Raw genomic sequence first — 12,640 nt, forward strand, 5'->3', positions numbered from 1 at the left:
AGAGCAGTGTTCCAAAAAAACTGATATAATTTGAGATTCAACATTGTATACTCCATAATTAATGTTCCCTTTTTTGGTCTGTTTCTGCAATAGGATAATTGACAGTCTAGATGGAGTCCGCTTGCTATGGTCATTGTTGAAAAATCCTAACCCAGAAGTTCAAGCTAGTGCAGCTTGGGCTCTTTGTCCTTGTGTTGAAAATGCTCAGGTAAGAAAGTATTTAAAGTAACAGGTTTTTTATATTTATACTCATATAATTTTTATATTTGAATAATTTCCAGCAATACTTTGCTGTTTGCTACTTACACTCTCTTTATTTTATTCTGTTAACTGCTTAAAAAACATGTGTATTTACTTTCAAAAGTGAATAGTCCTCCATTTAGCACCCATTATATAATCTGTTTTGCCTTTACAGTGTTTTCTGTATTGACAGATATATTTTAGTAACTTATCAGTACCTAAGCTTACTCTTCCCAATAAAGCCTGATGAAAATCTGACAATGCTGAAAACAGAAAGCTTCTACTCCCAGGCTATGAATAGCATGGGTAGTTCTAGTTGTTCTCCACTGTGGTCTACTTCAGCTGTGTTCTCAAGAGACCATCATTTGGTTTTAGAGCACATTTTAGACTCAGTGCCAATGTAATCTTCAGGTTTTCTGCTCAGACTGCCAACAAAAAGTGCCAGTTGTGAATAGTGGTGGTTGTGCAGGTCAGTTATGTACAGAAGACTGAGCTATTCATTTACTTCATGTCAGTTTCCAAATAGAGATAAAATAGTGAGGATAAACTGCAAGTCATCTCTCTGAATTCTTAGCACTGACATATGATAAAATAAATGGGCAAGGTTTTCTTTCCCATTAGAAATTTCCTAGAGTACTAACTTTATACCTTAATCCTTGTACTGTACTAGCTTCCATTTCTGATTTAGCTCCATATTTAATGCAACATTTGCATCTTTTCTCTACTTTATGAAAAATATATATTCTTCTACACAGGATTGGAGATCCTGACTATGTAAAGAATAGTAATTCCTTCAAAGTGCAAGAAATCTGTGGCATCCTTTGCAGGCAGTTTCCTGTTTGGGATTGAGCACTGTGTGGCTGCTATTAATTTATGTAGATGATTCATTGATACAGATATATAGATATAGAGATATATGGATTTATAGTGAGAAAAATTTGTGTTGTTTTTTATAACTTAAACATTTTTTATTTCTTCCCAGTGATTTCTACAATGGCAGCTTGCTTGTCATTTTTCACACATGCTGGTTATTCTGAATTATCTTTTCACCTTTTTTTTTCTAAATGTGCACTCTAGTGCAGTAAAGTTTTTTGGTGCCTAATGGTGCAGTGTAAACATCTCTCCTCTGTAAAGATACGAATACAACTGCCTCTCTCTTGAACAATATTGCTATAACTGAATGTTAAAATACTACTTGATCTCAGTAATTCTTCCTATGTGTAAGACTCTGCAGCTTGATGTGCCAGAGTAGAACTGCACATGGGTAGAACTTCCACTAAAAGCACTTTTACAGAAACTAAGGGAATAGAGGACAGCTACTGAAATTATGCATTACATGGATTTTTTCTTCATTTTTTTCCCTGGGGTGTTTGATGAGTGCAAGCTATGTACACCCTTAGTGTAGCTATTCTCCTTTCATCTCTCTTGGCTGCCTGCCCTAATGCTAATCTGTGATCCCACAAAGAGTTCTTTGTGTGACACTGAGGCCAAGTGGCTCCCTGAAACAAACCTACAATAATACCCTTTCCGCTGACGCTGAATAGAAAGAAATATGTATAAAGCAGCAACTGCAGCCACACTGAGGAAGTGCAGCAACTATTTCTATCTAAAGAGAATTTGGGATTTTTTTGTTCAAAGTTAATATTATTCAACAATTTACATGATCTTCCAAGGAGCAGTTTGGTTTATGTAGTGCTTGATTCAAAAGCAGTAATAAGTACACGACTTTAAAGGGTAATGTGTGTTCTGGCCTTTCTAAGCCTGTACTTGGGACTGCAGACTGTGTTTCAAATAGCTGTGAGAATGCAGTCTGTTTTCTTTTCGTGTTCTTTTGTGGAAGCTGTAATGGTTCTCTTCTGTGTTATGGAGGTTCACAGATGAAATTGAATTTGTTAGTAGTATCATAAACAAATTTTTATAACAAGTTAATGCAGCATCCATTTTTCTGCACAGATATTTTCATTTTACTACCAACTTAAAGGTTATTTTGGATATTTTAAAAATCTTAGAAGCTAATCAAACATTCTGATAGGGCAGTTCTTTTGTAGTATGTGATTACATGTTTCTTTTTCATGCTTACTCTCACCATAATCTGTTTAGGAGTATTTCCCATAGAATAGAATTTTATCAGTATGGTGTAGCTAAGCGATATTGTTTGTTACAAAGGAATTAAAGGAATTATCTTAATAGAAGCAGATTCTTATTAATGAATTCTTTACTTCCTAAAGGAAAAGTTACTACTGCAGGCATATTGCTAGTAGCAAAGTGTAAGTGCAGTGTCCAAGAAATACAAATGATTATGAAAAATGAGAAGAGAACTCTGTTGATGTTGGAACAGCAATATTTGGTTATGATGCTTCTTTGAAAAACAGTACTTGTAATGTTCTCCCAACATACATCAGCCCAAACATAAACATTTGGAGAAATTCTACAAAGATGTAATTTGGGCTATTATAAAAATCACCCAAATGCATTGTGCCAATAAAAGGAACACTGCCAGCTTGAGACTGTATGAAAATTCCTATTTCCTCACAGAGGAACTTTCTACTAAAATCTTTAAATAAATTAAAAGAAAAAAAAAGGAAAGGGAAAAAAGATCTAGTGCTTATTTTCTGTCCTCATATTTAGTAGTTTTGGGTGCAAACATTAAAATGCAAATGGCAATATCAGGCATTGTGTTTTTTGTCCCATGTGCCTGCATATAAACTTTCAACTTGCAATTTTAGCCTTGCTATAGCTACAACTGTGAGGCTTTCTCAAAGAGCTTCATTAAGCCATTTATGTATAGAGTTGTGGTTTCAGCTAGGGTAGAGTTAATTATTTCTTAGTAGCTGTTACAGTGCTGTGTTTTTTCTGTCAATTTAAGTAAAGAGTCAGAGACTGGGGGTTTGAAAGAGAGAAAATTACTGTTTTCTTAAAACTTACCTGTGGAATGACATCTCATCTTTTTCTGATATACTGTGGTTTCAGTTCTATAGGAGACTATCTTGGGTATCATGAAAGATGAGACATCTAAAGTTGTCTGTGTGTTTATTTCATAAGGGGAAAGAGAATGATCATGCTGACACCAAAAAACCCCAAAACAAAACCAGGTTTAAGAGGGAAGGGTCACGAAATGGGTATGTGTAAAAGTTGATTAGTGTTCAGTCCTGCAGCAGTGTTATATAACGAGGAAGTGAATTTTGCAGCCAACCAGCCTAGAGTTACCCTATGTGTAGAAAATATGCTGCTGATGATCTATTCTTACATAGATTTTCCTTGTTATGGAAAGTTTAACATAACCATATGTATAAAACCACAGAGAGCATTTCTTTTCTAAGAATAACAAAGAAATGTAGTTGAAGTTGGAAATTCTTCTAATATTTAAAAAATAGTAAAACCATTTGCTGTTTTAAATACATTAAGATGCTTTGATTGCACATTTTAATAATTTAAAACTATAGTGTATAAAGATAACTGTGCTCCATACTGCACACTGTTGTTCCTTTGTTTTACATTTTAAATATTTCAGTTAAATACTACCAATGCATTTTTGTTTTTGTACCATTCTTGGGTTAAGCCTTAAATGTCAAAATTCCCTGCTTGTATATGCGCAGTGTTTTCCAGTTTCTTTGTTTGCCTTGCTGTGCTTCTTGAAATTTTACACAGAAACCTTGGTTCAAATTTAGTGCTCTGACTGCTCTCTTTCCATTTTTCTATTTGTTTTCTCTAGCCATTAGAATTTTTTACATCTATCATACCTGTTTCTCTGTATTTGCTCTCATTTTATGCAGTTTTTACTCCCTAATATCTGGATTTAGATCTTCCAAATTTTTAAGCATTTTTTATTAACCAAGCATCAAATGCATACAATTAGAGAGACAAAAAGGAATTTTTTGCTTGCCTCTGAAGCCTTTCAGAGAAGCTGGGTCCTCAGAGATTTAGGAAGCCCAGGAACTGGCTGCCTTGTTTAGTGAACTGACTCTCAGGAGTTATTTGGGCCTCCTACAGACGTTTTGGAGATCCTAAATGGACTGTCATAAATTGCCCTGAGGTCTTCAATGTCTACATATCTAGGAGTCCAGTTTCTGTAAAACACACAGCGTGGAAGCTGGGAAGCAAAGGGTGCAGCCTGTATCTCCCTCACACAGGAGACTTGGGCCCTAAGTTCCATGAAAAGCAGCTGCCTGAGAGCTTGGAGACCACAAGAAGCCAAAAAGCTTAGGAGCTCCTGGAGACCTGGATTTCCAGCTGTTTGGCAGCTCATCAGGCAAGAAGTCAAGGATTCTATGAAAACTAGAAGCCAAGGAGCCTGGCAGGCCTACTCATCAGCCATCTGGCTGACAAGAGAAAAGATGAAGAGACATGTTGGTTATTTAGCCTGCCTTTCTGCCTGGTTTCTGTCAAAACTTTTCAAGAAGTCATTGTGTTCTTATGGAAGGTTTTGATTCCATTCCATTAGTATTTTTTGATGGAATACTGTTCCACTGGAAAATATTTGACCAGCTTTTCTTGTAGCCTGGTTTATTAACAGCTACACATGCTAGTCAACAACTTGTTGTGTGGCTTCTTTACTTTTAAATCTGATTCACTAATTGGATTTTGAAAATCTAGAAAATATTTAAACCCCATTCTCCTCTAATTTTTTTTCCTCCCTTCTTTGTTTTTCCTTTTTGTTCATGTCACTCTTTTCCTGTCTTTATGCTCTCACTTGCCACTGGGAGCTCTGTAGGTCTTAAAGCAAGAAAAGAGCATGGAGATCATTGTTTCATTTGCTACATAATATATACCAGAAGATTTCAAGCAATCATTCTGCCAAGTGATGAAACTTTTGACTGAACTAAAACATATTTTATACTTCATGCTGTTTGTTCAGATTCTCAGTGGTCTGTAATGATGAGTGGTACAACATGATATGATTGCCTTCTTATATCCCACTCTATTTCTGGAACCATGCCAGACATGCAAAAGCAAACAATAACTGTTTTAGCAACTTCTTTGTTTGTGTTGTCACTGACTTGATAGTTTAACTACACCATCCTCAAAACATTGTAATATTGCTGTCTACACTTCTACAATATGAAATTACATATCAGTGATGACTATCTCATAAATATATTAATGATTATAAGAAGTTTGCTTAGACATGTTTGAATTCAATTAAATCCAAAACCAATTGACAGAATGTTTTTTTTCCAGTTATTCAGTGTTATTTGTTTCTCATACATCCATTACTTAAATGCTCCTCAAAATAATGTAATATAATTGAGACAACTGTGGCATCAAAGGACTTTGATATTCATTGTTTCACTGCTTATGTGGGTAATTGCCAAAAAAAAGGATTTTGGCAATTACCCGGTACTGAACTTCAGGTATAATCTGCCAGACTGAAAAGTAAGAAAAACAACATACAGGACTACTAAAGTTGTATTAGTGACTAGGTAGACATTTTCCCCCTGACATTTTTAGAGACTCTTTATTGCATGCCTTCTTGGGCTGTATGCTTGGATAATTGACTTCACTTTGGTTCTTGAAAGTGTCAAGAGCAATAGAGTTGCCCAAGTGTGCGATGATCAAATCCCTGAAGAGAGAGAAGAAATTCTGAAGAGGAATTCTACTATTACAGCCTATAGAGTAGCATTGGAACCATGTCAAAGCAGCTCTGGTGTTGTTTTCCCAACACACTGCATTTTCTCACAGAAAAAAAAGTTGAGATGTAGGGAAGTAGTTTCGTCTTCTTCATCTGTTCTGCAACTGTGGAAGCCTCCATAACTGTATAGACAGAAATAAAATTAGCCTTAAAATATAAAGTAATTTGATCAATATTACCATTGAGTTATTTAATAAGAACAATGAATAGAAACTTCCTTGTATAAATTTTGTTTTCCTTTTTCACTAAGCAGCTGTAATATAGAAACTTCTTTCCATTTCTTTATTTTGAACTTTAAATTGGTTTGTGCACTAGAATGAGAAGCTATTCAGTTGGGAATAGCAAAAGGAAAGGAAAAGCTTCCTTCAAAAACGAAAGTGTAGTTTAAAGGTGACTCTTGATGACTAAAGTTTGTTTGCCCAGCCATACCTTTACTTATTTGGTTTGGGTAAAAGTGATTCAATTTGTCAAATTAGCTTTAGCTCCTTAAACTTTTCAAAGTGTCTTGAGAGTGAAATATCTTTAGCAGAGAAATTTTGTATTTCAGGTGTAATATATTTTAAAGATAAACACAATGTATTTTTGTAATAACGTGTTTAGCTTTAAATCTTTCAAATAGAGAAAACAGTTTTCACTTTGGAAGAAATAAGAAGGGAATTATGTTATGAAAGAGGCCTGTAGTTCTTCTACAATTCCTGTATGTCTCAACTTAAGGCTGATGAACTTTATTCACTCACTGAAAATAAATACAAAAAACATAGAATATGACAATGAGAAAATGCAAAAATCCCAAATGTTCTCCTTGTATAAGTACCACAAAAATCAAGTCCTGCAAATACCATAACAGTTTCTGCTCTTGATTAGAAAACCTGCAAAATACTGTGATCTGTGTCACAGTATTTTTGCTCTTGGCTGAAGCAAGTTAACTGAATCTTGTTAATAGTCATGCTGGCCAGCAAGGTACAAGTATGTAGTAAGAGTAGGGGGATGAGGCTTTTAGTAACACAGCAGGTAACTTTTCTTGCCTCAGCATCTATGCCAGATAGGTGTGTTTTTACTGCTTGAGATTGCAAATCCCTCCCCTTGAATCCAATTTTAAAATAATATTTCTCATACTTTCTGAGGATAAAAGCTTCGCTCTCCACTACTTAGAAGATGTGGTCACATGAAGTCATGAAAGATTCTGTTATCTCTTCCTTTCTTCTTTAGCCACCTGAAACATAATTTAACAATCCATGTTTTTTCATGTGTCACCTCAGGTTAAATGTTGCATTAAAAAGAATATTAATGATGAAGATATAAAATGAAGATATCTCTTGTTAATATAACACCTTCTTCCCCCTTTCAGTTTCTTTTTAACATTTTTATGACTTCTTTAGATGTCTTTGTGTTTGACCTCTTACTTTGGTCAACTCAGGAAATATTGTTAAAACAGATACATTCAGCTTATCGTTACCATGTGCAGGCAGATATATGCAATAAAATTATCTGGTTTATTGATTGTCAGTGATTTTATCAATGTTTTTGTCTATGAAGACAGCTTCTTAGGCTTTATTCTTAACATTTTTTTCCCACTTAATTCTACCTGAATAGCCTTGTTAGGACAACCAATAAATAAGATTTGTTACGATTGGTAAGGAAGCGGGACACATGGATAAAGCATAGTACAGATAAACATGAAAGCTAAACACATACCTATAGCTGGAAATTACAAACGCTTTGGGTTGTTCAACAAAGTTGTTTGTTAATTAATTTAGAAGGTGAAATTTAAAGATTGCATTTTTTTGCAATTGAAACAGAAAGTAAAGAAGTATTTCCAAAGACATGTTATATATTCTTTTTTCTCTTACATTAATAAAAGCAGTGTAGATGAAAATGCCTGAGAGCATTTGAAAACTAAAATCACAGAAGTTACTTTACACTATAAGCAATATCTGATCATTAATGCAAAGAACATAGATTCAGAAGAATTCAGATGTAGCCTCTGCAATTACAGGCACAACTTCATATAAATTCTTTTTGAAATTTTGAGGTATGGCAATTGAATAAAATAAGTACACATATTTCAGTTTAGAAATATATTGTACAAAGCAAGTGTGTGGTTTTGCTTAAACAATGCAAAAAACATTGTCTTTGTTGTTTAAGTTTCTCCAAAAAAGAGAAATCTTGTACATAACATAATGGATTTTAAAGCTCTCATTTTGGTCCTTCTTTCCGTTCATTGTTCTTCAAATTTCTTGCTGTTTTGCTTTTCTCTTTGTCTTGCACAGACCACCAGACTACACCCACAATCACATTTGGGAAACTTCCCTGACATGTGGTTTCTGCAGTTTCCCTCTGCTTTTCATCACTGGTAGAAAGCTCTGTCCTTGTGTTTACTTGGTTTCACAGATGATTATTGAAACTCTTTTCTTTTTCTTACTGCTGAATTTTTTATATGTTATTCCATGACTTTAGTGGGATGTGCTCCAGTACAAAATGTGGAAAGTATAAGCTTGTCAGAAGAGAAATTCAACAAATAGGGCTATAATCACCTGGAAATAAAATATGTACAGGTAGAAAAATATAAAATGTTGGTATTGATTCATTAAGATGAGATAAAGACTATTTATCTCCTCATGCAATATCTTTCAACAGCAGGAATATGGAGGTATCTGAACCATGCAGAAAAACACAATTGTGTTCAGGACCCTTTCAAATCTTAGACCTTGTACTGTATCACTTACCTGTTGAACAGAAGCCTTTCTCATTTGTTGAGAAAGGTAATGCTGTAGTGACCTTCAAAGTTTGGAAGTAAATATAAAATCTTTCATTTCCTTTTCTCCTCCCATGTCTGGTAATGGAACTTCTAGCCCTTGAATACATGTAGGTAAGAAATTTGTGTGTAGAAAGCTTTCTCAGTAACCCATTACATATCGCCTTGGATTGGATTTTAAAATTTCATGACAAACATGAAAACTGATATGGACAAACTGTTTTAATTCAGGTGATTGTAGATGCATGACATTGTGATATGCATACACTAGCAATTATAGAGGAACATTGATGCTGGTGTATCCATGGGAAACCCTCTGTACACCCACCTACCTCTACATGCAGCTCACATGGTAATAAAATGACAGAGCATTGTCCCTCCTTCTCTTTCTCAGCCGCTGTTCTGTGCCACAAACCTATATTGTCCTTCTTCTGAATTTACATTCTATTTTAAATTTTATAAGGACCTCTGCTATGTGTTTGTTTTGGGGGTTTTTAGGACTTTTGCATGAAGTGTACTTTTGGATGCTGCCCTTTTTCCACTTGCTGTGGTGTCTGTTTTCTACTCTTACACAGTTTGGCTTTAAGCTCTCCCTTCCAGTTTCAAGATTTGTTCTGCCTCTGGCAAAAAATGTTTCGTTCCCAATGGGCCTGCCCACTGCTTTTGCTTTCTGTGAGAAGGAAACATCACAGCTAAGAGTTCTGTTTGACATTTAGTCCCAGAACTAAAAAAAGATGAAACTGCAGTATCTTATGAAATTTTCATTTACCAAATCCATGATTTGATGGATTTGCTCACCAAAGCTGACACAATACAGTTGGACCCTACTCTGTTCATAAATCAGCCCCCCAAAAGAAATAAATATAATCAAAACCATGCTTGGTCTTCAGGGTCACTCCCTAGCCCTAGGAAAGTTCAAATAATCCATGTTTGCACTTACATGAAGTCCAGAGGCTTCCAGGAGAGTGTCTAGTAGTTTTTATTCAAAATTCTCCTAGTGGCCTGTTGAAAGAAGCAAATGAAAGCAATTCCACTTACAGACTTTTCTTTCTATCCCTGCACATTTATCACCACTGAGGAGCACAAGCTGAAATTTATCCTATGAAGTTACTGCCAGCCATTTGACCACTTGTCTCTTGTTCCAATGTAGTAACAGTTTGACACCAGACTGTGCAATGCCACCTGCGGATGTGCCGCCATAACATCACTTCAAGAAGTCTGTGCTCAGGAAATTTCTAAATCAGAGAGAATACTTTCATACTGAATAACCCTTAATGGATTTTCTTTATTTCTTTGAATTTGCCTAACATGTAAATTTTCTGAGAGCCACTGCAATCCTGTTTCAAGGACTTACAACTTCTCAACTGTACATTGTTTAAAAGCAACTTTGATTCTGAACATGCCACGTACTGATTTTATCTGATGATTCCAGTTCTTCTAGAAGAGAGATCCTGGTGTGCTCTTTCCACTCTACTCAAGGTTCTGTATATCTATATCACACTGCTCCTTCTTTTGCTTTTCTTACCTTGAATGTTCTGATTGGTTAGTCATTCCTTCTGCAGAACAGTTCCCTACCAGTGATTATTCTTGTTGTCTTTCTCTAAACCTTTTTTAACGTTATGATAACTTTTTGAAAAATGAATGAGATCTGCCCACTGTATTCAAGATCCAGGCACACTGTTTCTATTTCATTTTTATGGGTAAACATAGACATTTTTCCAGGGTAGTTTTAGTGTCCTTTATTCACATTTTAGATTGATTTTTTGTACTCTGAGGTACACCATGGTTTTCCCACTGTTGCTGTCATGACTTGTGTAACTTTCCCTCTTAAATATTCCTGAATACTATTGGCATTGATACAAGAAAATAATATTGTCATTCCTTTGTCTTAGCTGTCGATTAAATGTAGGAAACAGGAGACACTTTGAGAGCCTAAAGTGTCTGTTGCTGTGTTAGATGCCCTGAGGTGTGCAAGGCACCCATCTGGCCACTTTGATACTGCTCATAAGTGAGACTTGCACCCTTCTAAAGTGACAGCTGGAGATTTTTATACCCTGAGGTATGAAAAATGATAAATACCTTTATTTAGGCGTTGAATTTCTGCCTGTATGGTGGCATATAAAATAGTCTAACTCTCATATGTCAATCAAAAGAGCTCCAAGTTCCAAATAGCCATATTTCTTGGTGAAGGCAACGCAGCAATAGCTGCAGTTTTGAATAAATATGTCATGCCAATCTCTTTTTTAAACATTTGCATACAAATACTGATTGAATATTTTAAAACTGTGTTTCTTTTGATTCATATTTAGAATTCTGGGGAGATGGTTCGATCATTTGTTGCCGGCTTGGAACTCCTAGTTAATTTGCTAAAATCAAATGATAAAGAAGTTTTAACAAGTATATGTGCAGCCATTGCAAATATAGCTAAAGATGAAGAAAACTTAGCTGTTATGACAGATCATGGAGTTGTCCCTCTGTTGTCCAAGCTAGCAAACACAGTAAGTAACATTTAAAGATATCATCAAAAGTGTTGGACTTTCTTACTTCAGACTGCATTATGCCCAACTGAAGGGTTATGACAAGAGCAGTAGATTTTGCAGCAGTTACAAGGAAGAGCTGTAGCATCATTCCTCTGTGGGACATATATTGGACATCAAAAGAGTCTGTGTCTGCTACTAAAATTGGTTTGGAAGATGAGCTTCATTTTAATAGTTACTGTGGCAGAATATTGCTTTTGAGTGGTGCAGCTGCTATATGAGAACAGCACAAAGGGTTGAGAAAACAATTAATCCGAACATGCAGAAGAATCTCACTGATGAGGTTATATTTTACATTTTATTGCTATCTTATCTAATTTCTAGTCAGTCTAAAAGTACATTTGAAATAATATAAAAATTCATAGCACTTGCTATAAAAAGAATATTAAGGGATTTTAACAGCTCTATGCCTTACAGCTCTCTCCAGTTTTAATTGTACTGCAATTAAATTGGGATGCCTTAAAGATGTGTGGGAATACAATTTTGCTTTCCAATGAATTTTTTGTTGTGTGTTGACTTTAATTCATTATGTTTTTACCTTCTTCAGAACAATAACAAGTTAAGACGTCACTTAGCAGAGGCCATTGCCCACTGTTGCATGTGGGGCAGCAACAGAGTTGCCTTTGGAGAGGCCAAGGCTGTGGCTCCTTTAGCACGTTACTTGAAGTCAAAGGATCCATTAGTTCATAGAGCTACAGCTCAAGCTTTATATCAGCTTTCAGAGGATCCCAACAACTGTGTCACCATGCATGAAAATGGAGTGGTGAAGGTGAGGTGGAAGCTTTTTCTTATTTGGGGCTCAAACTATTGAGGAGGTTTGGCATGGTCTAAAAAAGATATCTTGAATTTGAAATATTTCTTGAATACTGCTGTGTACCTCAAATTTTCTAAACTTTTTCCTAGAAATGTTTGGCTAATTAGTGAATTAGGAAGCAGGATTTTAGTGTCAAAAATACTACAGCTAGGTGGGTTTTGAGAATGGAAGTATGATGTGGACATTCACCTTTAGAGTACTCAACTCTGACCTAGGCTGGTGGTGGCATGACATCTGCACTTTGTCATTCTCGAGTGACATTTGCTAAAGAAGTTGAGTTATCTCAATGGATGGTTGCCTAGCACGGCAGCATGACACTTAGACATTGAGTGTAACTGGATTTGGGGGCAAATTAAGATACCATAATACAAAGGCTTAGTTTACCTGGAGCTGTTTTGGTGAATTCTGAATTTACTTATAAAATTCTTATTTTAGGAGTTAAGCATAATCACATTCTGCAAAGATCTTAGAACAAAATTTTCTTTCAAAAAGATTTTTTTAGCAAAGTTTTATCTCACTAGTTGAAGTCAGAGGAGTTACTCCTTTGGCACAGGAGAGATGAGCATTATGGCTTTAGAGGTGGAGACATTAGGAGTTCTCAATTTTCATAAATTCCCTGAAAGATTCACTGTATGCAGACCTTTCATTTTACTTGATGTTCAGGT

The 12,640-nt window shown here is 35.4% G+C and overlaps 1 protein-coding gene across 2 annotated transcripts in view; it reads left to right on the plus strand.

The window, feature by feature from the left end:
- The window catches only part of ODAD2 (outer dynein arm docking complex subunit 2), a 69,389-nt gene that overhangs the window by 33,764 nt on the left and 22,985 nt on the right, over positions 1 to 12,640 (plus strand). For both annotated transcript variants that reach the window (XM_058030080.1, XM_058030091.1), the window contains exons 11-13: positions 94 to 208; positions 10,934 to 11,122; positions 11,709 to 11,930. In XM_058030080.1, the coding sequence (XP_057886063.1) occupies positions 94 to 208; positions 10,934 to 11,122; positions 11,709 to 11,930 (526 nt within the window). The remainder of the gene's footprint in view (positions 1 to 93; positions 209 to 10,933; positions 11,123 to 11,708; positions 11,931 to 12,640) is intronic.

Source organism: Melospiza georgiana, chromosome 1 (genome assembly GCF_028018845.1).
Source record: "Melospiza georgiana isolate bMelGeo1 chromosome 1, bMelGeo1.pri, whole genome shotgun sequence".
In the NCBI taxonomy this organism is placed as follows: domain Eukaryota; kingdom Metazoa; phylum Chordata; class Aves; order Passeriformes; family Passerellidae; genus Melospiza; species Melospiza georgiana.